Source organism: Hippoglossus stenolepis, chromosome 2 (assembly GCF_022539355.2).
Source record: "Hippoglossus stenolepis isolate QCI-W04-F060 chromosome 2, HSTE1.2, whole genome shotgun sequence".
NCBI lineage: Eukaryota > Metazoa > Chordata > Actinopteri > Pleuronectiformes > Pleuronectidae > Hippoglossus > Hippoglossus stenolepis.
In genome coordinates, this window is record NC_061484.1 from 11,603,586 (window position 1) to 11,625,319 (window position 21,734).

The 21,734-nt window shown below is 40.4% G+C and overlaps 1 protein-coding gene across 4 annotated transcripts; it reads right to left on the reverse strand.

The window, feature by feature from the left end:
- Positions 1 to 844: 844 nt before the first annotated feature.
- On the reverse strand, positions 845 to 17,331 carry gne (glucosamine (UDP-N-acetyl)-2-epimerase/N-acetylmannosamine kinase). Of its 4 annotated transcripts, none has more exons than XM_035169284.2 (15): positions 11,917 to 12,102; positions 7,674 to 7,697; positions 7,494 to 7,565; positions 7,113 to 7,261; positions 6,701 to 6,947; positions 6,409 to 6,616; positions 6,168 to 6,320; positions 5,843 to 6,055; positions 5,508 to 5,595; positions 4,419 to 4,629; positions 4,047 to 4,176; positions 3,187 to 3,408; positions 2,485 to 2,667; positions 1,941 to 2,057; positions 845 to 1,683 (listed from the first exon to the last, which is right to left on the reverse strand). In XM_035169284.2, the coding sequence occupies exons 1-15, from the start codon at positions 11,953 to 11,955 to the stop codon at positions 1,448 to 1,450; spliced, it is 2,292 nt and encodes a 763-aa protein (XP_035025175.1). In that variant the 5' UTR covers positions 11,956 to 12,102; the 3' UTR covers positions 845 to 1,447. The 4 variants fall into 4 exon arrangements, with proteins under 4 accessions (XP_035025175.1, XP_035025201.1, XP_035025193.1 ...); XM_035169310.2 differs by lacking the exon at positions 7,674 to 7,697 and adding an exon at positions 11,630 to 11,787 and having other exon boundaries at positions 11,917 to 12,080; XM_035169302.2 differs by lacking the exons at positions 7,674 to 7,697; positions 11,917 to 12,102 and adding an exon at positions 17,161 to 17,331.
- Positions 17,332 to 21,734: the final 4,403 nt, after the last annotated feature.

Consider the following 21,734-nt stretch of genomic DNA (forward strand, 5'->3'; position numbering starts at 1 on the left):
CCTTTGATGTTGTTCTTCCTTGGTGGTGAGGAGTCGTCCCTGTTTGTCCCTGATCTGAGTGTTTGTCTGCCTAAACTTTCCAGCTAGTTTCTTGGTGGTCATGTAGAGTTCTTTGAGGTTGTTTTTTCCAGCTGCTTCCTCTGCTTCCTGTGCCAAATTCTCGATGTAGTTCCGCTTGTCACATTTTGCACTTTTCTTCACCTCTTTATTTGCTGTTTCATATTCTTTGTGAGCTGCTGCCTTTTTTGCTCGGGTTTTGCTTTTGTTTAGTGTGTCTTTTTTTGCCCTCCTTTCTTCAATTTTCTTCTGTGTGTTTGTTGATAACCAAGGTTTATGGTTTTTTGTTTTTCTCCCCACTACTTCTAGGCACGCCTCCTTCCATATGTTTTTCAGGTTGTTCCAGTGCTCTTCCACTGATTTAGATCTGCATAAACCAATTAAATTACATAGAAATGTATCTAAAAATGTCATAAAGCATGACATGTACAATACAGTTTGTAATGGCACATGCAAACCACATAATCAGAGATACAATATATCTCAGAGAGGCATAGAGAACACCTGCTAAAATCTTCATAAGTCTGTTATGTAATGTAAAAGAACAAAAAGAAAGTTGACCTGATTCAGGCAAATGTTTCTCACTCAGATATCAGTGTAGCAGCGGTAAAGCTAAAACATTTGCTGCCTGAACATTTCATTCACATGAGCCAGCATAGCATTTATACAGATTTTATAATGACCGTGTATTTGTTACATCTTAGACCACGGACTGTACTAACATTCTTAAAGCACTTCTGTTTTTCAAATAATTTAAAAAGGGACAGGAAATGGAACTGTGACATAGTAACTGGACAGTAACTCTTTAATCTGAAAAAGAGATAATTACTCCATACAGGACTTACAGAAAAGTGAGAAAAGCATGTAGAGAGAACAGAGTAGATGATACAGGGGCATGTTTCAGCAACAGTTTTGGTCACATCTGAAACAAGTGTTCCCATTTCTTAGCTGACCTCTCTGTGAGAAATCACATTACAAGTAAAGTGGGAAAGTCCTGTCTTGAATGGGTCATTTTGGCTTGAAAATGGATTTGAGGTGGATTCTAGCCCTGGGACTTTTTCTTTTAACGTTTCCAACATGCAGTTTACCAACCTAACATTTGACCCAGTCAAGGCGTGATTCTCACAGACGTGACAGTATGCAATTTTGTGGAAAACAAAAGTAAAACAGTAACTAACTCATCCAGGTTATGAACAATTAGGACATACAAAATAAGAATATATAAAATATTAGATTTTTCCTTAACAATGATACATTTTCATTCACTCTATAAAATGTATCCTATCTATATATATATATATATATATCTAGGCGTGACAGGTACTACTTTCCTTTCAGTCTTGCTTTGCTGTTTTTGGTATCGGTCCTAAGCAAATCAAGACTATTTCCTTCAATATGTTCTTCTAGTTGCATAGTCCAACACCATGCTGGCAGCTCCAAGTAATGCAGGTTCCTCCAAGTCTGATGTGACAACTTTGATGCTCTGGGCAGAGACGAGGGCTCTCTCAGTGATGATGTGCTGCACAGGAGACTCGTAGTAAGAGGCCAAGACTCCAGACAGAATCACCAGTGACGGGTTCACTACGTGGAGGATGTTGACAATGCCCACGCCGAGAGCTGTGCAGGCTGGAGAGGAGAGGAGAGGACATTGTTTTAAGCTGATTTTATAGCCAGCAGCCTAAGTATTATTGACTTCACTACACTCCACAATGAATGCAGTGAGTCACTGTCAAACACACCTCTAGGCTATGTTTGCAGACTGCGCAGAAGGAAGGTTTGTTTGAACTCTCTAGAAGTTAAATAAAACACATTTTGCACTTTGATCTCTTTAAACAGAATGGAGTGTGTATGTGCGTATTTGTGTGTCTAATTTGTGCTCTTACCCCTGTTCAGGACAGCGTTGGCTTTTGAGTTCCCCAGTTTGGCTGCGCTGATGAGGTGGGCAGCAGTGATAGGCTCAGAAAGCTTCATATCCATCCCCTCCACCTTCAGCAGGTCCTCTGAGAGACAGCGACACTCAAGTCAGACGCTACAAAGCCTCAAGTATGTTAATGATCCTGTCTGTCAAGCCCTTTTGGAAATGCGTGGTCAGAAACTATATTTACTTTATCTGCCTCAACCACTTTGCTTAGTTGTTTTAATTCTTCTAGATTAGTTATACAATCTAAGAATTTTTTTTTAGCAACACAACAATGATAATGATGCAGAAACAAATGTCATGATCTACTCTGTCTAAGTTCAAGCAGTTCAGAACAAGTGAGAGTCTGAACTCGTTAAAAACATTCAGGCTTACATGCATAAGCCTCTCTATTTTGGAAATGCATGTTATTTGAGGGTTAACAAAACTTAAACGTTTTCAGGGTGTGACATTTCTCCACTCTTAGCACATTCCTGGAAGGTTCATGAACACTAAAAGCAAACACATACCGTCGTGCAGCCTCTTGGCCTCTCTCTGCAGGGCCTGGCCGGACGCGTAGGCCTCAATGCATCCATGGCTGCCACATGAACACTCTGGGCCTTCTAAGGAAACCATGATGTGACCCAGCTCTGCGGCGCAGAAGGAGCTGCCATGGACCAGCTCACTGTTATGGATGATTCCGCCTCCAATACCTATAGACACAGTCATGATATTTACTTCCCCACACTGTCAGTGCTGTTAAGTAGGAGATCTGGTTTATAAAAGGAACCGAGTACAAAACAGCATCCCAGATTTACCATTTTACTGGTTTGCACATCGTGTTCACACGACAAGCTCCTTTGAATAATGTCTTAAAAAGGTAAGGGTTTACAGAGCACATGTGAAAGTAGCTTCTGCCTCCGTCTGGGTTACAGACTCCTGCTCCAGCGTTCTGCCTCTCACTCAACAGAGTTGATACAGAGGTGTAACTCTCCCTCCTATAGCAGCACTGTCAAATCTCTTCTATGGAAAGAAGTTAAGGTTTGTCCAAAACTTTGCAAAAAATGGTTTGATAATGGAAATTGTTTGCGCCATTTCATTTTGAAAGGGCAACCGCCGCTGGGAAAAGTAGTCGAGCTGACCAGAGGTGCAACTTCAGTTAGTCTCAACTCAATTACTCACTCTCTGAGATTCCAAAAATAACATAGCTGGATCAATTCCTGCCTCCTCACCTGTTCCTGTGATGATGGTCACAAAGTTCTCCACTCCTTTGCCATGACCGAACTTCTTCTCAGCCAACGCGGCGCAGTTGCCGTCGTTGTCGACCCAGACGGGGAGGTGCAGGGCATCAGAGATGGGTGTTCTCAGGTTCACCGAGGACCATTCCGGGACCAGCTTTGTTGAGTGCAAGACCACACCTTCTTGTGGATTTACACGTCCACCTGTGGACACTCCTGAGAAGTGGAAAACACATTTTAACAAAACCATGAGATGATAGAGATGATTTTAACAAAACCATGAGAAAATATTTTCATACTTTCATAATAGAGTGTTTTCATAACGGTGTGTGTTGAGTTGGAACATTTTATGGTTTTGCAGGTTCGGTTCAGAGAAGGAGCTTGAACAGGTTTTATTCTTTATGAACTGGCTAGACTGACATTTTTCAGGATAACAGGTTCTGACAAATTAAACGGTAGCTTACGTCAGGGTCATCATGGTATTACATCAGTATTAAGAGAACAATATATTGCAGAGCAAAGGCCGGCAACATCAAACTTCATGAGAGGGAGGAAGTGTCTCTTCACGAAAGTTAATGTGTTTTTTTTTTTTTTTGTGATAACAAGAGGATTTGAAGTGGATCAAGTTCAATGGTCCTTGTGTTGTTTGAGTAATAAAAATATAATAGTTACAACTTCCCTCACGTCTCTTCTTATTTCGTAAAATTGTGGACTGGAGCTGCTACACTCTCATTCATTGACTCTCTGTGTCACTTCCAGTAATATTCCATTCAAGGAGTGTCTGCCAAGTCAAGTACGACACCTTGTGGTAAACATGTTTTACAATGGCCCAACCCCAGTGAGAGTTAACATACCAACACCAAGTATTCTGCAGTTGAGGTTCACAGCGTCCCGCATGGCATCAGAGCACATCTTTAATAAGAGATGCATTCTGGCCTCAAAGGTCCTTGGGTTGGGCTGAGCGTACTTCTTGACTATCTTACCCTGGACAGAGAGGGAAGGAGTGAATTTGACACACCATCATGGAAAAAAGTCAAAAATAAAAAGAAAGCATCACTTATTCAAATACTAATTATTGATCAATTAATATTGTAAAAAAAAGGTACAGCGATCAAATGACAGACGAATAGCAAAGTGAAACTAATATCTTCAAGTTAAAGACTTAAGGCCCATAGAAATCCAGCTACATCAGAACTAATGCACTGGTGTGTCTCTATGCAGCCAACCTTCATGCAGATGATAGCCACTCTGAGGTTGGTCCCTCCCAGGTCAACGGAAAGAGCGCTCTGTGTCTCCAGGATGTGATCGATGTCTTGGGAGATGGGGTCTTTCACCGGCGGGAAACAGAAGGTCTTCTGGAGGGGCTCGTCCAGGTCAATGGTGTGCAGGAATTTGAGAATACGAGGCACGGCGTTGCCATCGCCATAAATCTTAGAGCTGACGGGAAACAGGAAAATACTTTTGTTGACATCACTGTGAGGTGTTCACAAGGTTATGTAACAGTTATATACAACAGTTATAAAGGTTTATGTGAGCTAAAGCATCACAGAATCAAGAAAACGTGATCCACACAGAAATCAGAAAGCCTATTTCTAGTTCAGCAAAACTAAAAACAGTGGTCTGCAGAGGAAAGCAGAAACAACTAAAAACACACAAACAGAGATGCTACACCCGCACTGCATTATTTATATACTATCCAATAATATCACTCATGTAAGCAACAGTGTGGGTGACGGTATTCTCATGGTATCTAAATGACCAAATCTTCCGGTTAGAGAAAAAGCAGCAACTTTCCAAACATCCACTTATTCCAAACATGAAGGCTTGAAATCCCGGCAAAGTTAGTGGTAGATTTGTTTGTATTTGTTTGTATGTGGTAAGTGATTCACAAGTGATTCCCATTCACAAGCTAATAGCCTGCTAATTACCACATGAGCTCCTAAACAATATAATATAGACAACCAGTGTTATTGTACAATGAAACATAACATCAGGTACAAGTGATGAGAACTTACATTGTCACCTACGCACACTGTTCAAACAAGGATATTTAACACTATTGCCGAACGCACCTGCCAGACAAGTTCACTACTCTCTAGGTAACTGCTATCGTGTAGTGTTGGTATAGCAACTACATTTAGCCAACTCTAAGAGGCATGCCGGTGCTTCCACATTCAGTAGAACCTGTTGTGCAATTTACAGTGTGGACTGAATTAAAAAAAATCTAAAATCAATATTTAGAGGATCTGCAAGAGAAAAACTGAATGACCAAGACAGAGACTTAGTGAGACAGACAAGCAGGACGTTGGTCATACCAGGGGTATCTCTTCCCAAACTGCAGCTCCAGAGCGTGGTAGATCTTATTGTGAGTATCAGCATCCCTGACATGTAGAACATTTTCACCTGGCAGAGGGAAATGTCATAAAAAGGCCATTAGAATTAACAGAATGATACTTGCTTTGGGTTGCTTACATGAAGAAATTGATCTTGACACCTTGGCAGTATCTTTGTCTTCAAGCTGCCCATCATCCTTTACTATTCATCAAAAAACATAACCTGTGTTCGATGATGAAAGCAGCTCTATAATAACACCAGGATTAGCTTAATTAACAGAAGGAATAGATGTAATCTTGGGTTTTGTCTTTCTCACCTGTCTCTCTGCCAGTCTGCCTGGTTCCCAGGTTAATGACGGGGGTGCCGAAGGCCCCTGCCTCTCGCACGCCACAGCTGCTGTTTCCGATCATGCAGCCGGCGTGGCACACCAGCTGGATGAACTGCTCAAAGGGAATGTGCTTCACCGCTCGAAAGTTGGGGTGCTGCTCGATGCCCTTTTTCCTCATCACACGCACCATCTCCTTACTGCCTGTTTACGTAGGAAAGGGAAGATCAAGAGACATAGTTATTAATGCAACTATTCAAATATTTTATTAAATCATACAATAACCCTGATGATAGGAGACATAGGTGAAACTAACCGGCATCAATATTAGGGAAGAGGATGAGGGTCTTCTTGTTGAAGGAGAGGAGGGCATCCAGCATTAGTCCATAGATCTTTATGGAGTGCTGGATGTCTGTGGTGACTGGGTGCTGCAAAGCCACGACATAATCATGTCTCTGCACCTTGTCACCTGCAACAAGAGCAAAACACATATCACGTAAAAACACACACAAAAGTTTAACGCTACCTTACTGTGTAATGACTGTATCCCTGCGTACCCAGCCAGCTCTTGATAATATCCATGTAGTCGCCTTTTTGATGAGTTGACAGCAGCTTATCATAAGAAGGGCAGCCAGCCAGCAAGATGCGAGAGTGGTCCTCACACATGGCGATGAGGTACTGCTCCGCCCGGGGTGTGCAGCAGGCGTGGTAATGGGCCAGTTTACTTATAGCGTGGCGGATCGAGTCATCAATCGTACCACTCACCTGCGAAAAGAAGCCAGACCACGTTTTAAGATATAGTGTATGTTATGCGATCTATTCTGTTGCTCAACACTGACGCCTCCTCACCTCTCCACCCTCCAAGTGAAGTATTCTAATGTTCATCAGTGCTGCAGCAGTCGCCAGGGCGAGTGCATCAAAACGGTCACCATGGATGATCAGGATGTCAGGGCGCAGCCTCTGCAGGACATCAGGGAGTTTCACCAGTGCCAGCCCGACGCTCTCCACCATGGCTGCCTCATCCTCTCCTCTCACGATGGTGTGGAGCTTGGAGCCGATGTCAAAGTTATCCTGCTCGATCATGCGAAAAGTGTTCCTGCGGAGTGGAAAGTAGGAAAAAACAAGACAAAGTGACAAATGAATCCTGGAGAAATAAACCTGACAGAATAACTGTTGCACTGTTCTTCAAACACAATTTCACTGTTTTAGGACATATGCAACAAGCTTGTTCAAAGGAAGCTGTTGTAATGGTTGTTCTTACCCATAGTCATCGATGAGATGTGAACCAAGCACCACAACCTCCAGGTCAAACTCCTCAGGGTGTGCTTTGATGCCAAACATGATGGGGGCCAGCTTGGAGTAGTCTGCTCGGTTGCATGTTGCCACACACACTCTCAACCTCCTCTTAAACTACAGTCAAAAGAGGTGAAACCAACAAGCGCATCCAGAGACCATTTAATTTGATTCAAATTTATTACCCACAACTCGTAAAAGCCCACTCCACTTCACATCTAGAGGCATTATTACAAAAAATAATACTCTACCTGACGTCTGCAGGAATATTATCACTGCCACACATCCTTCTACATCGGCTACAGAAAAAAGCTTTTTATATGTATTTTATAAGTATTTCCTCACATACCTGATTCTGATCGCCCATTTTCTCTTTCTCCATCGATTCCCTCACCCTCTGCATTCTCCGATAGTAGAGCTCCTGCAAAACAAAGACAGAAGAGAGACTGAGATTGATCCAGTAAAAAGATGGTAAAGCAAAATGTGAACCATTATTTTACAGCCAAAACCCCCCGTAGGTCATACTCACTTGGGCCTTCCAGATATTCAGATGCTGAAGCATGAAAACACAACAAAACTACGCTAAAAATGTTTTGTTTTTTTCATAAACAACACTTTTTTTCCAGAGGTGAGAAACATGCTGTAGGACATTGCTTTGCATGGCAAGGCAACGCTCTGGTCACATGAATAAAACTGGTAGGGAGGAGGGATTCTTTAATACTATTTACTAATTGATTGGTTTGATAACCAGAAACTTCATGCTCACATTTAATTTAGGGTCTCCAGTTAACCTAACCATAATCTGCATGTCTATGGACTGTGGGAGGAAGACACGTAGACACAGCGACAACATGCAACAAAGACCCCGGCCAATCTGGGATTCAAACCAAGAACCTATTGGCTGTGAGGCAACAGTGCAAACCACAGCCCCACCATGCCACAGACAGTATAACAAATGTGTCTTTGTTTTCCAACTAAATATGAATCAACTACCACTTTCTTAGTATCTTTCAAAACTCAACACATATGTAAACATTTAGCTGTGTGGAGAGCTCACAATTCCTCTCATGCTCTGATTCTTCTCCTTCAGCCATTTCACTTTTGTTGTCATGTGGACAAAAACTGTCAGACTTGGCTAAACTGGGGAACTGCTTTATACTAAGAGAACCATTTGGATAGCTATAGATGTCACAGGCCTCAGCTCATCATCTGTGGTAAATGCCTTTCTCTGGGCTCATTGGCTGATGAGAAACAAGGCATGGCAGGGAGCCACCACCAAGTAGGTGGCTCCCTGCACATGCCTGGCATATTTGTGTCGGTCCATTTGAATTGAACTGTCCCTCCCTTATTCTTGTCCCATGGGCTGAATACAGCCTCCCGAGGGTTAAAATGGAATCAAGAAATTGTCCAAAACTAATCTGTAGCACAATTGTGATTTTAGCTGATGATTTTACATACAAGACAAAACCGCAACAACACAGTTTCAGTCTCACACATATTGACTTCTCATTAAAGCACATGTTACACATGATGGATCTGCTCTCTGTTCACAGTAAGCTGTTTTAACAGCAGGTGTCACAAGAGTGTTTCACATTCATTAGCTGGACTGTGGATCAAATTATCTCTATACACTGTGGGTTGATTTAGTCTCATTTGTCCCGTTACAGTTTCATTAGTGGTTTCTTTTACATAATAACATATAAGGTTAGTTTGAGCTTAGTCTTTTTCTACCATTTCTTCATTGCAGAACTGTATGTGGCGCTCTTTCCTTGGCACTTTCAACCTCTCTCTCTCAGCCTTGCTCTTTCTCTAACCTTCTATCATTCTTTCTATAACCCAGTAGAACTAGTATTAAATATTTTATTTTATAATTATTATTGTTAATAATAATAATAATAATAATAATAATAATAATAATAATAATAATAATAATAATAGCCTATTAAAACTATAGTGTAGGATGACAGAATTATATTGTAACTGTTGTTATTTTTATGCAGACAAACTGCTCTCCCCCCAGCATTTATGTCCATGGGTTTAATTATCTGTGTCAGACTCTGTTGTGGATGTGTTCACTTCAGAATCACAACTATAGCTTATAGTGATACTGCACAATGGATCATTCATATACCGTGTATAGCTCATCCAGCTATTTTAAACTGTAGTTAGTGTTCAAGTTCTCAGTGATACATGCATACATGCTGCCCTCTGCTGCTGTGGATGCATTATGACAGTTGCACTTGCCTAGTTAAGTACTGAAAGTCAACTACTTAAATACTTTTTCAAGGCGGTCTGGTAAACCACAGGGACCTCAAATTCCTGAGTGGATTGACGGCTTGGAATTCCAACAAAAAAAACAACCTCTGGGGTTTGATCGAGTTACTGACTGAGCTCAGTTTCACTCTTCTGCACTTCTGGGAATTGAAGCCAAATGGAGAGTTCAGTGACATGAGAATGAACCAACATAAAGTTCAGGAGAAATTAAATTAGATTAGATTAGATTCAACTTTATTGTCATTGCACAGAGGTACTGCACAAGTACTGAGACAACGAAATGCAGTTTAGCATCTAACCAGAAGTGCAAAAAAACTGTATGTGCATATGTAAAGTGGAATATGTAAATAAATAAGATATGTACAGTAAGAAATAGATATGGAATATGAACAGTATTGATACAAGACTAGCAGCAATAGAAGTAGGTAGTGTATATATGATAAGTATATATAAAGTGCAGGTGTAAGTATAAGTGGTGGTAGTAAGTGAGATAAAAATTATCACCGTGGTGCAGAGTTCAGCAGGGTTAGGGTTAACAGCGATCCCACTGTGGTACAAATATTAAATTCCATGAAGTTTTCATTTCCTAGTAGACTAGTGTCAGTGGAATGAATAGTAAAGGTAGAATCAATGCCTGCTGTGTATGGACACTTTGTTCTGCTGTAACGTATCCAACTGAGCCACCCACACAGAGGAGCACAATCAAACATTATGGGTCCAAGTATACTCAGAAAGACAGAAAACCCAAATAAAGGAGTCTCTGTATCAGAGAGGAGCAAAGAACATCTCAACTTACACAAATATATTTTAAAAGGCCTGTGCTACATCATGTGACTTCAGCTGCACAGAGAACGCTGCCATACGGTCATAATGCTTAGAATTTCATCCATGATGTAATTCAGTATTCTTATTTGTACCCGCTTCAAAAAGCACCACATTAGTGCAGTAAAGTCTTCATACACTCCAAGGTAAAGATGACATTAAATCAACATTAAAGTACATTTTACTTTCACACAACCACGTTGTTATGAAAATGACTGTGTGTCTTCATTGCAACAGGTTGCAAAATAGGAACTAATTATCTTCTGACTGTACTAAAGACAACAATCAACACAGCTGAATACTTGCTTAAAGCCCTGCTGAGATTTCAACTATTGCAAAATTACATGTGCTGTGTCTCTGTGTCTCCGATGTCTTGGGCTGGTGATCCACTGAAAATAGTGGCGTCATGCGCTGTCAAACAGATAACCATCAATGATTAGTGAGGGTTGATCAAATATTGTTATAGGCAAAGATCCCAGTCTCAGGGCACGTATGCAGGAGACTCTCAGGGTGTAAATCCGTGTAAAGAAACACTATATCTTCTTAAAAAATCATCACTTTTGAGGATACATGTCTTTTTAATATGATGCTATAAGACATTGTATTCTCTCCAAAACAGAAAGACAAATGCTTAGTGTACAGGCACAGCTACTTACTGTAAGTCATGTCATTTTACAATTTATTTGTACAGTTTATATAGGGACGGCATTGTTTCAACAGAACAGAGCCACTCTTTACGACTTCTTTCATTGTAATCAGATGAAATACATTACTTATTTAAAATATGAAACGAGACAAACTGTAAAAAATGGAGGTGACATATGCAGAATGTACTTAGCCTAGCTAGCATTCTGTGGGCGTGGCATGCCTCTCTAATTTAATTTATTTTAATTGATTCCATGGAGCAGAAGCTTGTGGATTGTCTTAACCCAAAAGTGGGGTTTAAAGCAGCTCAAAACCCTTTATGTAAAAAATATTAAGGTATTTAAAACTGTGATAGCGATTTTGAATGTTGTGTTGAGCTTTATAAAATCTTCCCTCTGCTTCCAAAACATTTTCATTGATGCATCTTCAAGGAAATTCATTTCATTCACTGTAAGGGCTGATGTTTTCCTCTATTATTTCCTCTGAGGAAGTGCTACTGTTCAGTTTTAGATTTTTATTCCACATTTTAGTCGTCTTATTCGTTTCTTAAATATTTAGAAATGAGTTATACAGGAAGATCAGAACAATATTTAGACCATGTCCTATTAAAGTTCAAACCTACTATGAATGTAGGGTACAAGACCTTAGCATAACAGAGCAAATGTCCATCATATCAGTACGACATAATAAAAGCAACATTAAGATTCTTTTCTGCTTTTCTTTAACATTCATGTATCAGCTTACACACACAAATGAACCCTTCTTGGACTAAGTCCTATGATTTAGCCTGCATCTCATTCAGCACGCCGTGGCCTCCACTCAAGCATCACAAGACAGCATCAGCAGCCGGCATCATGGTATGGGGGTAGGTACGCATGCATAAAGCTAAGGCAGGGATGACACTGCAATAGAGGCAGACATACTGAATATACAGAATAAAAAGAGAGGTAATACAAGATAGTGTGAAAGAAACGGAGGATGAAGACAGAGAATATGAGAGATGGAAGAGAAAAAAAGGCCATTTGACTCACATGAGGGTTGGTGCACAAAGATCCCGGATGATTTTCCATCCCACGCGTCTGTGGATTCCCTTTATTATTTTTCAAATCCCCTTTCTTTTTTTAAATGCCTCTCTTTTGCCCTGCCGCATTAGTCAACAAAAGGAGGGCATGTACGAGCCATCAAGCAGCACAGAAGGAAGGGAGGGAGGAAGAGGAGGAGGGTGGGTGACACAGACGTACAATGGGGGAGGAGCTGCGCCAGATTCGGGAGGGTCCGTTTGGCTTAAAGACACAGTTAGCTGAACGGATGGAAGAAACAACATCCTGAAACAACCTCCTGCCAAACATCATATAAAGCCATCATATAAAGCCCTCATAAATCTATGACTGCTTCTATCACCGAGATGACAAATGACAGAAACAATATGCTTCAGAGGAAATATGCGATGCAAATAATTCTCAGAATTCTTTGTTGCAATCCTTGCTTTTACCTCTACCCCCCAAAAAAAAGGTACAGGAAACAGAAGGTTTCTTTCACACAAGAATGAAATCAAACTAGATTTTTATCATGTTTATCATCAAAGTGTACGCACCAGAAAGCGTTAGGAATTAGCAGAACCTGCAGATAAAATCTAGAGATGCAACAAAGCCACATTTTAGGTTGCTACAACAACACAAGGTCAACCTGGCCCACATTCATAGCATGACAAAGGTGTCTCTATTCAATGTTTCAGGTGACACAATGTCCTATAGTCTGCATGCTTTCCATTATTAGTCAGAAAATCTCCGTCTCCACTGACTTAAATTGTCCACCTTGATCAGAGGTCAGCTTTAAACAAATCGGTAAATAACAAACACGATTCAGCCTATTGCATCAACCACGTCTGATTCATATGTTCCTTAAATCACTTTATCTGGTGTCCTCTGTTTAATCAACGAGTTCAGGGACCTTATGGCTTCTGCTTTCCCACATTTATCTGAAGAGTTCAAGGTAACTTTGTTGTATTATGTATTTTTACAAAACCATTCCAGGCAACCTATTTATCTTCTCTTTTAAACTGTAATTATAGAAGTCATAATCTTTGGTTTATGGACATTTTGTGGTTTGTTGTTCCTGAAGTCCGGACTGACTTGGGATGGAAAGCTTTTAGGTTTTGGGCACCTAATGCACATAATAATTTACAGATTGATTTTCAGCTTCAAAACGTAGTTAAGTTGAACAAGTTAATTTAATCTCTTGTAAATTTTCTTGAGTGCACACTGTCTTTGTGCAAATGTTTATGATCAAGTTTTAAGGTTATTAATCTGTGTGTTTGTCTGTTAATTACTTTTACTGTTGAAACTTACTTATAGCACTTTGTAGTTTTGCTCTTTTGAAGAAATTGTACTTTCTTGATTCTTGTTGTTCTGGGTTTGTACCCTCATGGTTGAATGCACTTATTGTAAGTCGCTTTGGATAAAAGCGTCAGCTAAATGAAATGTAATGTAATGTAACTGTGGTGCTGCTATTCTTAACCAGCTCCCCCTTGTAAGTGATGCTTAAACTCAGTGGGGCTAACCTGGTTCAATAAAGACAGAATAAATTTTCTTAAGAAATCACGGAAAAGGGGCAGGTGAAAATCACACTGACATTCAGAGTAATATAAAATGCAGACTACAAAAGGAATCCAGGCTTGAAGGCCTTGAAAACAGGAACGCTGTTTGCATGTCTGAAGGGGAATTCTTCCTGCTGCCTCCTCTGGCACAGTTGTGCTAAAAAGTCATGATCTTTGAGTGCTGCCCTGAGGGAAGAAGCTGGGTGAGTCACTCTGAAGAACAGCTGGAAGCACTTTGGTCATTGTAATGACCATGGGGTCCCTCAAGAGTGTCTGTGTTTGTCTTTTGTTACAGATGCATTGTATCTGTATACTCTCTGCATTTGAATTGCAAATTAAAGTTGTGTACATACGGAAATGGAAATACAGGTGAACTCATTGTGTAAATTCTTTGATAGTCTCTGATTAATAACGCCCAGGGTAAAAAGTCAAAATATATGAGTCATTAAAACTGGAGCAGAAACAATTTAATTCACTGAAGAGCTGATTGACAGACATTTGTGGCAGTTTTAGTTGATTAAGGCAATTTTTGAGGAAAAAAATTAAGAATTAATTAGTTTTTCTTGGTTATGAGGAATCGTTGGTTTTATTTTACCTTTACGACAATAAATTTGTGGGTTTTGGTCTGTTTGTCTGAAAATGTCCCCATGGAAACTGGGATTGTCAGATTTATCAAAAATAAAAAGCCTTAGTTTGAGCAAAGTGGCAACCCACCGTGACATCCTCCATTGGTTATGTCAAATGTTTCTGAAGCCTCAAGTTTATCATTTTGTCCACTACCATCCTCTTTTTTTTTTAACCTGAAGTAACCACACATGCATACCATACTTGATCATCTATTTCAAACCAAATGGGACCATAACCTAACAATAAACATCATGCTGTATTGAAAAAGACCTGAAACTAATGATTGAGGCCTTAACCTCCATATGACAATGTTAACTGATGTTATAAATCAAGTAAGAAGTCAGGTCATTTTCTTATAATCGTCGACAGAAAGTTACTTATTCTTGCATCTAGTGGAGTCGCCTTCTGCTGTTCATTCCAGAGAATACAAGTTTCAATTGTTGCAGCCCTATATCCTAACTAAAAAGGGACAGTGGAGATGCCTTGGTCAATAATAGCCAAACATACTGTATTGTAACACAAACCTAATAGGCCTAAAAGGGGATTTTTAGCACCCGTTCTCTAAGCCTGTGTCTGACATGGGGGGGATGGCAGTGTGGGCACCAGAATGGAACATGGACTGAGTAAACTAGCCTCATTGTTGACACAGTTGTGACATCGTGGTTCACATCAGACAAAGATAATGCCACATAAAACCAAACCAAACTCTGGGTCAATCATCAAAAGAGCAAACATAGTGACGGGCTATGAGGCTGTGCGCTCAACCTGCTTCTCCACAGAATTACCATTAAATGACTCATACAGTGTAAATCATACTCGCGCTATAACCGACTAAATGAACAAGCATTGCTTTATTGAAACTGTACTGGAATGATTTTAGCCCAGAGAAAGAATGAAAAAGAGGAGCACTCATTCTGCAACTTCTTCCTCAACTAAATGCTGCCCAAAGGACAAAAAAAACTAATCGACAAATGCTTGACTTAGTTGACTGAGACGACTTGAATCGTCAACCTTCGGGAGGCAACACAGTATACAAGGTTGAATTACCGGTTTACCAACATGTGAGATGCAAGTTTAAAGTTCTCCGAACCAAGTTATAAGGAACAACAACCCAAATTAGTCTTTTTCTTTATTTCTCCTACTGACCCTAGAGCTGTCTATACAGGTATCTTAAAATAAGCTGTGAGATGGACTCAGTGTCCCTATTAAGGCCAGGAAACTGAATTCCATCTTTCCAGCTGCCAGATCTGAACCATATCTTTCTGGTATGTTACTTTACTACGTACATCCACACCTCTCAGGTTGTCTAGGACAAATCTCTTGAGTTCCTTTCAAACGTGAAAAGTTTGCTTTTCCCATATGTAGAATGCAGAAGGAGATTGCCAGGCCCAGACACATTCACAACAAAAGTATGGAACTTATTTTTTCCGTCCTGAGATATTTCTATACATTTGGTTTTTTTCAGTCTTGCGTCTGTCACATGTTAAAAACATCATCAACACACCCACTCGCCCCGCTGTGAATTTTCCTACTGTATTCTTACATGGGCTCACTCAGACAATATCCAGTTTTTACAAGGGGGGCAGGAAGGACATACTCCGCAACTGACAACTTTTTCAATTTGACACAGTATTTTATCAAATTAAGTTAAATATGATATCTTATCTTGGAGTGCAGGACGAATGTCTGTTTTATGAAGCTGTGGTTGTGATATAACAATAAAGGATCATTAAATCAACACCTTACAGTGAGACATGTGTCACATCACTGCTCATGACGTTCATAAGGAAGCAGACACGTTGCATTTCTAAATATTTGTACATGAGGCCCTACCAGGTGATGAATTATATCATGGGTTATACTGGATTAACTGGGAATGATGCAAGTCACATGTGTTAAACACAGGAGTAGATGCTGCATGGGTGATGCCAAAGACGCCAAATATAAAAAGGTTTTAATCAAACTATGTGATGATAAGATAACATTGTAACATTAAAGGAAACTAAGACTGTTTATATTAGTTAGTAGCTGTACAACAATAGTTAGCTCTCTGAAACTAATGTGTTTTAATGAGTCTAAACGTCCTTGTTTTTAAGTTAAATACGATCTCTGGAGTAGAGTAACCATGACTAATATCTGTTTTATTTATCTTATGAAGGAAGTGGGTTGCGGCGTCATAAACAGGAGACACCTTACAGAGGGACACACGAGGATGTGCCACGTAACTGTCAATGTCATCAGATGATGCTTGTGAGGAAGTAGACATTTGGTACATCTTAATAGTTCAAAGTAAGGAACCACCTGATGATGGAGGATACCGGATTAACTGAGAGTGGTGTGGGCTGGTTGTACAGTACATTCATACCGGCTGTTATCACTGCATTATGTAGTAAACACAGCAAGGGCTGCTGGTTGGTGCTAAACATGCCAAAATAAAAGGTTTGCATTTAACTATGTGATGACAAGCTAACGTTTAAACATTAACATTAAACAACACTGTTTAGCAGTTGGATAGTTAGCTAGCTATACCTCCAGGAATCCACTGTGTTTTAAACTGAGAGTGCCTGCTTGTTATTAAGTTGCTGCAACACGTGAGCATCTTCCTAACGTGGCAAATACGTTTAAATTCAAGTTGAAGCGGTTTATGACAAACACGTGAAGTAACCATCAGCCGGATGTGTGTGTGTGTGTGTGTGTGTGTGTTTTAAAAACTTTAGTATTTAAGTTGCTTGTGTCCAAGCGAGGGGCTGTTTGAGCTAACATGAGCATGTTACACAAAGCTCTGGCTTTAGCCGAGGTTACAGTGTTATGCTAGGAGCCGCTCGTCCCGTTACAAGCAGGACAGGGAATTAAACCAACACACACACAAACACACACAAACACACAGTTGTATGGTCAGACTTAGGGACACGTTTCCCTCTCTCACACACACACAGTGGGTGGAAGGAGTAAAGTTAGCTAACATTAGCCGTTGAAGCCTCCTCACAGTCGAGTCAGCGCACGTTTCCAGCCCCTCCCACAGTTCACGCTGTTAGCACGGATTCGAACTCACCTTGAATTAGCCGGAGACACTGCGCTGCGAGCTGAAACCATCGGTGGGCACACGCACTGTCTTGTCTCTTCCTTTCCGGCTCCTCAGTGGTTAACTGAGAACATTGAACATCACAAGACCGAGACCGGCAAGAGCCAGGGCAACTGCACCGGATGGGCCTGCGTTGGACCTTCACAATAAAACCAAACAAGGCGAAGGTTCTCAGTTGCGTGTCCGCCAAGGCCTGACACTCCCCTTGTGAAACCACATTTACATCCACTGGATCTGGATTTGTATTCGGATCTGGACCAAATTGCACAAATATCAGTCCCCTAAACATGTCTGTGGTTGTGTGAAAACAACTGCCAATAAGAAGCTTTTTTTAAAGGAGTATTTCTGACTTTGTTTCTTCTCCGGCTTCTTATTCACAGTCCTGAGAAAGTACACATACACACTGTGCCTTAAAGCAATGGAGATTAAAAAGAGGATAAGGAGCTTGCCAGATGGATTGCCTCAGGTTCCAAAAAAAGGAAGCTTCAATTTGTACAGCTTTTATGTGTCTTGGAGGTGTTTTGGTGAAATTAGGATTTCTAAAGGTTGAACAATGATCAGAACTAGATTAAAGATAGATCAATAAAAATGAAAGGATGAATCCAGAACACAGCTCTACCGCAAACCTCTGACATCACATAATTTTAGAGTCAGTTTAGATTAGAGAAGAAACTTGATGCCTCAGGGGAAGGTTACAGCTGCAAACGAACAAGTATCTCTTGTTCCTGCGAGCTGTCCAACCCCTTGCAGGAGTTTGGTGTTTGAGCGGGACTAATGCCAGTAAGTTTGCTAGTGTGAGGAAATATTTTTCACAAAAAGACTGATCCAAACTTAGCAGCACTGAGAGAGCAAACCCATGTCAAGTCATCATATGTACACTACCGTTCAAAAGTTTGGGGTCACTTAGAAATTTCCTTATTTTTCAAAGAAAAGCACTGTTTTTTTCAATGAAGATAACATTAAATTAATCAGAAATACACTCTATACATTGTTAATGTGGTAAATGACTATTCTAGGTGGAAACGTCGCTAATCGCCTTAGAAGACTAATGGATGATTAGAAAACCCTTGAAAACCCTTGTGCAATTATGTTAGCACAGCTGAAAACTGTTTTGCTGGTGAGAGAAGCTATAAAACTGGCCTTCCTTTGAGCTAGTTGAGTATCTGGAGCATCACATTTGTGGGTTCGATTATACTCTCAAAATGGCCAGAAAAAGAGAACTTTCATGTGAAACTCGCCAGTCTATTCTTGTTCTTAGAAATGAAGGCTATTCCATGCGAGAAATTGCGAAGAAACTGAAAATTTCCTACAACGGTGTGTACTACTCCCTTCAGAGAACAGCACAAACAGGCTCTAACCAGAGTAGAAAGAGAAGTGGGAGGCCCCGGTGCACAACTCAGCAAGAAGACAAGTATATTAGAGTCTCTAGTTTGAGAAATAGACGCCTCACAGGTCCTCAACTGGCAGCTTCTTTAAATGGTACCCAGAAAACGCCAGTGTCAACGTCTACAGTGAAGAGGCGACTCCGGGATGCTGGCCTTCTAGGCAGAGTGGCAAAGAAAAAGCCATATCTGAGACTGGCCAATAAAAAGAAAAGATTGATATGGGCAAAAGAACACAGACATTGGACAGAGGAAGATTGGAAAAAAGTGTTATGGACAGACGAATCAAAGTTTGAGGTGTTTGGATCACACGTGGGGTGAAATTTCTACAGATTACCTCAACAAATTAACAGCTAGAATGCCAAAGGTCTGCAATGCTATAATTGCTGCAAATGGAGCATTCTTTGACGAAAGCAAAGTTTGAAGAACAAAATTTATATTTCAAATATAAATCATTATTTCTAACCTTGTCAACGACTTGACTATATTTTCTATTCATTTTGCAACTCATTTGATAAATAAAAGTGTGAGTTTTCATGGAAAACACGAAATTGTCTGGGTGACCCCAAACTTTTGAACGGTAGTGTAAATTATAGTCTCAGTGTTTTATTTTTTTAATTATATATATTGGCACCCCATTGACTTCCCAGTCACATCACAGGCTAATTAGGCTATGGATGAGAGGACTAAGTAAAAGTGAATAGAAAAGTGACAAGGGGGTTGTCTATTGAGCTCTTATTTTCTTGAACCTTGGACGGAAGCGGTGTTGCTTTACAAACTTGATGGTGAACTACGCGAGGAAACCTGGCAACAACGCAGGGCACGGTGAACACAAGAGAAATGTGCACAGTAATGTAGTGTAGCTGACGTCATCTAAGAGGAGGGGGAGGAGATAAACCCACATCAGCATATTCACACATCTGTGCAGGGCAGATGTGTAAATAACTATGTAACACTGAGCAATGTTTAAAGATGTAAACGTTTTTTTATGTAAAACGTGATGCTCTCGATTTAAATTATTAGATGTTTATGCAGAGAACACAATGACAGAATTGGAGACACTCAACGCCATTCCACTGGATGGCGCTGTGGGTAGCCTAGTGGAGTGTAGAACCAATCAGCAAGGATTTTAAGTAAAAAATCATGTGTTTTTTTAAAGATCATAGTATATTTAAAAAATATATTTAAAGAAATATACTATTATTGGTATATGGTGAGAACATATGAACCATGTAAATGAGATGTACTGTGTCTGAAAACAGCCCTGCAATGAGATCACACTGATCTGACCTTGAAGAAAAATATTATAAAACACCTATTCTTCTTTTTGGGTATGAACTCTAGATAGAAACATGTGCATTAAGGATGAAGCAGTGCTTTTTTTTAAGCAGCTCCAGTGTAACCACACACAACGGTGCAGGAAGTGGCAGTGTTCTCGTCTCAGCTGCAGCCCCCATAATTCCTGCTGCTATTTTATAACTGCACTGCATTGCAGGGCTATTTCCCCCACAACCAGGGCTGGGGTTGCATAAGAACTGACAGCGTCATTGTGGTTTGGAGGAGTCCTGAGAGCTGGGTGGAGGAGGGGATTTTGCCTCAAGACAGAAAACAAAAACGAAAAGTTAAGAATGAATGGGGAAAAATAAGTTTTTTAGAAGAGTTGACGACTGAGGTTGAGTGTGAAACGGAGTAAGAAAGGCAGAAAGAGAGAGAGAAGCGGGGGGTGCGTGTGTGTGTGTGTGTGGTTGTGACGCAGTAGGACGTGCACAGAGACTGAAATGCACTTACTTTATCTCCCCCCTCTCCTTTCCTCCTTCCATTCAGACCTGAGATATCAGACAAACACAGCTATTTATATGTGTGTGTGTGTGTGTGTGTGTGTGTGTGTGTGTGTGTGTGTGTGTGTGTGTGTGTGTGTGTGTGTGTGTGTGTGTGTGTGTGTGCGTTTGTGTGTGTGTGTGTGTGTGCAGACATGAAGGATACTCTCGGCCTGGGGCAGTGCAGTGGGGTTTTAACAGGGACGTTGCAGTGCAGGACTGGCTGCTGTCTCTGCTGACATGTTCAAACACTGCACATCCTTTTGTACACAACAACTCACCCGCTACTATCCTGTCTATTTATTTTGATGTGAAATTCACAGACACACCTTTTGTCAATGGACAATTTACAGACTAAGGCTTTTCTGATGAACTTTAAATAAACATGGTGTTTTCTTGAATAAAATATAACCTCCTAATTATTTAATAAAACAAATTCGTATTTGAGTTACAGCATTCCTGTGTTATGTGAAGATAAATAGATTGGGAGTATTACCTAATTAATACTCATTACCTTTCCTTACCTGGACAATTCCATTTTTACCTTGTTTGTTGGTGTAATCTAGTTCTCAGTTGTATTGTGTTGTGCTTTCCTTCACTGGCTTATTTTAACACGTAAATCCAGTGTTCTACTGTGCAAATGTGAAACTGCAAACTTCTCCCTCTGAAACTGTACCCTGTAACATATGAGAGTCGAAGCATGGCCCTCTCTTCCTCCTACGTCCACAGGAGTCCGTTTCACAGCAGCCGTAGAGGCAGACAGAAGGAACTGATGCATTTTGATGCACAGAATATGGGCCTCACTTCACTGCACCTGGTCAGCTGTTCCTGTGATGCTTTATTCATCTATGAAATATACTCACATGAGTTTCAACATGAAGATTTTAAAGTCAATGTGTAAATGTGGATTTTTGACGATTTCACAGATTACAATTTGTTTACAAAGCAATCGAGCAAAAACTGCTGCTAAAATCAGAAAAACACAGGGAATGTGTGACATGCACTCACACACACACTCAGTCTACAACTTATGACAGTCACATGGTTCTGCCAGCAGCAGAACCGAAGCTGCATTTCTCGTCACACTTCAATTTGTACAGCTTTTATGTGTCCTAGAGGTGCTTTGGTGAAATTAAGATTTCTAAAGGTTGAATAATGATCAGAACTAGATTGAAGATAGATCAATAAAAATAAAAAGATGAATCCAGAACACAAGTCCTGAGAAAGTACACATAAATACTGTGCCTTAAAGCAATAGAGATTAAAAAGAGGGCAAGGAGTTTGCCAGATGGATTGCCTCAGATTCCAAAGAGAGGAAGCCAATGGGCCCTAAAAGTCTACAATA

What these genes read in the sequence shown, in the direction of transcription:
- gne (XM_035169284.2), bottom strand. Translation starts at nt 11,955, where the DNA reads ATGGAAAATCATCCGGGATCTTTGTGCACCAACCCTCAT. An exon ending in TATTATCAAGAGCTGGCTGG is followed by an intron (nt 6,321 to 6,408) that starts GTACGCAGGGAT and finishes CTCTTGTTGCAG; the next exon opens with GTGACAAGGTGCAGAGACAT. An exon ending in TGGCTATCATCTGCATGAAG is followed by an intron (nt 4,177 to 4,418) that starts GTTGGCTGCATA and finishes CTCTCTGTCCAG; the next exon opens with GGTAAGATAGTCAAGAAGTA.